Source organism: Notothenia coriiceps, unplaced genomic scaffold, assembly GCF_000735185.1.
Source record: "Notothenia coriiceps isolate Sejong01 unplaced genomic scaffold, NC01 NC01_scaffold00017404, whole genome shotgun sequence".
NCBI classification, from domain to species: domain Eukaryota; kingdom Metazoa; phylum Chordata; class Actinopteri; order Perciformes; family Nototheniidae; genus Notothenia; species Notothenia coriiceps.
In genome coordinates, this window is record NW_011350105.1 from 12,308 (window position 1) to 14,852 (window position 2,545).

At 44.7% G+C, this 2,545-nt stretch overlaps 1 protein-coding gene across 1 annotated transcript; it reads right to left on the bottom strand.

The window, feature by feature from the left end:
* Window positions 1–292: 292 nt before the first annotated feature.
* Window positions 293–1,926, bottom strand: LOC104950370 (roundabout homolog 2-like). The gene is made up of 3 exons (XM_010776888.1): window positions 1,922–1,926; window positions 1,017–1,380; window positions 293–459 (listed from the first exon to the last, which is right to left on the bottom strand). The coding sequence occupies exons 1-3, from the start codon at window positions 1,924–1,926 to the stop codon at window positions 406–408; spliced, it is 423 nt and encodes a 140-aa protein (XP_010775190.1). The 3' UTR covers window positions 293–405.
* Between the last annotated feature and the right edge of the window lie 619 nt (window positions 1,927–2,545).

Sequence of the window (2,545 nt, forward strand, 5' to 3'; positions counted from 1 at the left end):
AGGAGGAGCGGTTCAACTCAGAGTCCCTCCCGGATGACTNAATGCTGTTTTATCCGACCATTTTTTTGTAACTTTGAAGTACTGCTTACGTAGACTCAACCATTAGTCAAAAGCTGTTAGTCTCTATAGCAAATTTCAGGAAGAGATTCCATCAATACTCAAGGAATCTGGAAAGAAAAAGCTCTTAAAGTTAGCGTACCTGGGTTAAAATCTGTCACTAAGGGACAAATTTAAGACATGGAAAAACACGTAAAGGGTGTTCTTCTTATTCACAGTGGATCAGGGACACGTGTATCTGAGGCCGCAGGGTCTGAGACCATGACACTGAAGTCACTACGGACTACAATACATTCTGCATAATGACATTCTTAATCTACTCCAAATGGGCGGAAAACTGTTTAGCCCTCAACAAGCCCCACTGGGCCAGACAGCCTTGTTCAGTTCATCGGAACACATCTGGACCTGCAGGGGCAGACAGGGTGAAAAGAGCCTTAACTAGTAGCTATGATTGTTCACTGGAATATCTTGCATGGACATCCCTAGGATTAGGGGATTCCAATTCTTTGATTTGTGTAATTGTTTCCAGTGTAGAATGAGAAGTGATTCAGAGAAGACGGTTGTCCTTGTTTTTTTAGAACAAGTTGGTCTGTGCAAGTGTTTAATAAATGGACGTACACCCCAGAGAAAAACCGTGACAGTTTAGAGGCCAATTTAGATTTGTGTTTAGAGCAGGCAGATTAACTGACTTTTTAACTGGTATTTCAGATATACAAAGCTTTCAGATATGTTTTACAGCACAGCCAGATCATTGGGTTCAGTCGAGTCTCAGGGAGAGAGTGTTTGTGGCACCATTAGAAAGCATAACTTGCGTAACTAGTCTAATCAAAATAATTCCATCATGTCTTATGCTTGTTTCTCAACATTATGTGAAGCCATGTATTAACTTTAATAATTAACATTGATCTTCAGACCCCCATCTTGATGAAAAGTTGATTGAGCCCCCCCCCCCCGGTCTTACCTGCGATGTACAGCGATGCATTGCGGCTGAGGGCCTCCCCAGCGCTGCTCCTGGCCACGCAGGTGTAGATCCCCTCATGAGACTGAGCCCGCCGGCCCCCCCCTCCCACGCTGAGGAAGAACAGGCTCCCCTCCAACAGCACGATGGGCTGTAGCCCTTCCTCCCCCGGAGACAGGTCCAGAGGCTGGCCGTTCCTCAGCCACTGGATTGAGGGCGGGGGGCTTCCATCCACCCTGCAGGACAGCGTGGCGGGGTAACCCACCTTCACCACCACGTCAGAGGGGTGGTGCACGATGCGGGGGGGCGACTCCTGCGAGTGAACTCTGGAACCTGAGGATGACACAGAATCAGAATCAGAAATGCTTAATTTATCCAAGAGGAAAAGTACAATGTTACAGCACGGTGCAAATAGACGAAATAAAGGACTTCATTAACATATCAAATAAAGAGGCAAGCAGTAATTAATTATAAATAACATGTAGAAATAATAGTTAATAAAAACATTAATAAACAAAAAATCAAATTAGTACACCTCCGAGGTAGAAAAGATAAGTAGCTGCATTATAAAAGTAAGTGAACATTTAAAAGTAGAAGCAAATAATAGTAAACAATTTATAGTGCCTGGTGCTACAGTGTTGACACAGTGTTAATTAGTGCAAACAAGGTAAGAAACAACGACTGTCAGATTGTACGTTGCACATATGAAGTGTTATTGCACAACAGTGGTGTTATGGTCCGTACTGGTGTGCTGGAGTTCTACTGAATACATTAAAGCGCCATAACAACTGTAACATTTCCGGTAAAAAATAACATTATGAACATTTTATGATGACAGAAAATGTGTTTATATCCGTCCTGATATTTATTTAATCTTTCCCAAAATTTGAAACCTATACATCTCACTACATGGACTCATTGTGATCAGGTTTATTTTAGTTCTATGATAGCTGTGGTACTGAAAACTTCTGTAGCCCACCAAGACTGAATGACTGTGACTTGTGAAGACAGAATAAACTATATTCAATGTAGATGGGTCATGTGTGTCTGATGTATAATGCATTTGATACCAGACAATATTTTATGGATGATTTAGGTCATAATGTATCACTGAGATCATTCTTCTGTGGAAACATTTCATGACAAATGAAATCCATCCATCCATGTTCTCCCGCTTATCCGTGGTCGGGTCGCTGGGGTATCAGTTCCAGCAGAGCCCCAAACGTTCCTTTCCCTGGCCACATCAACCAGCTCTGACTGGGGGGTCCGAAGGCGCTCCCAGGCCAGCGAATAGATATAATCCCTCCACCTGGTCCTAGGTCTACCCCTCGGTCTCCTCCCAGCTGGACGTGCCGGAACTCCTCCCTAGGGAGGCGCCCAGGTGGCATCCTAACTAGGTGCCCGAACCACCTCAACTGGCTCCTTTCGACGCGAAGGAGGAGCGGTTCAACTCCGAGTCCCTCCCGGATGACTGAACTTCTCGCCTTATCCCTAAGGGAGACACCAGCCACCCTGCGGAGAAAACCCATC

Bases quoted from the DNA above. Each gene is read 5' to 3' on its own strand.
- LOC104950370 (XM_010776888.1), bottom strand. The intron at 460-1,016 runs AAGACCGGGGGG...CCCCTGCAGGTC, and splicing joins CATCGCTGTACATCGCAGGT to CAGATGTGTTCCGATGAACT.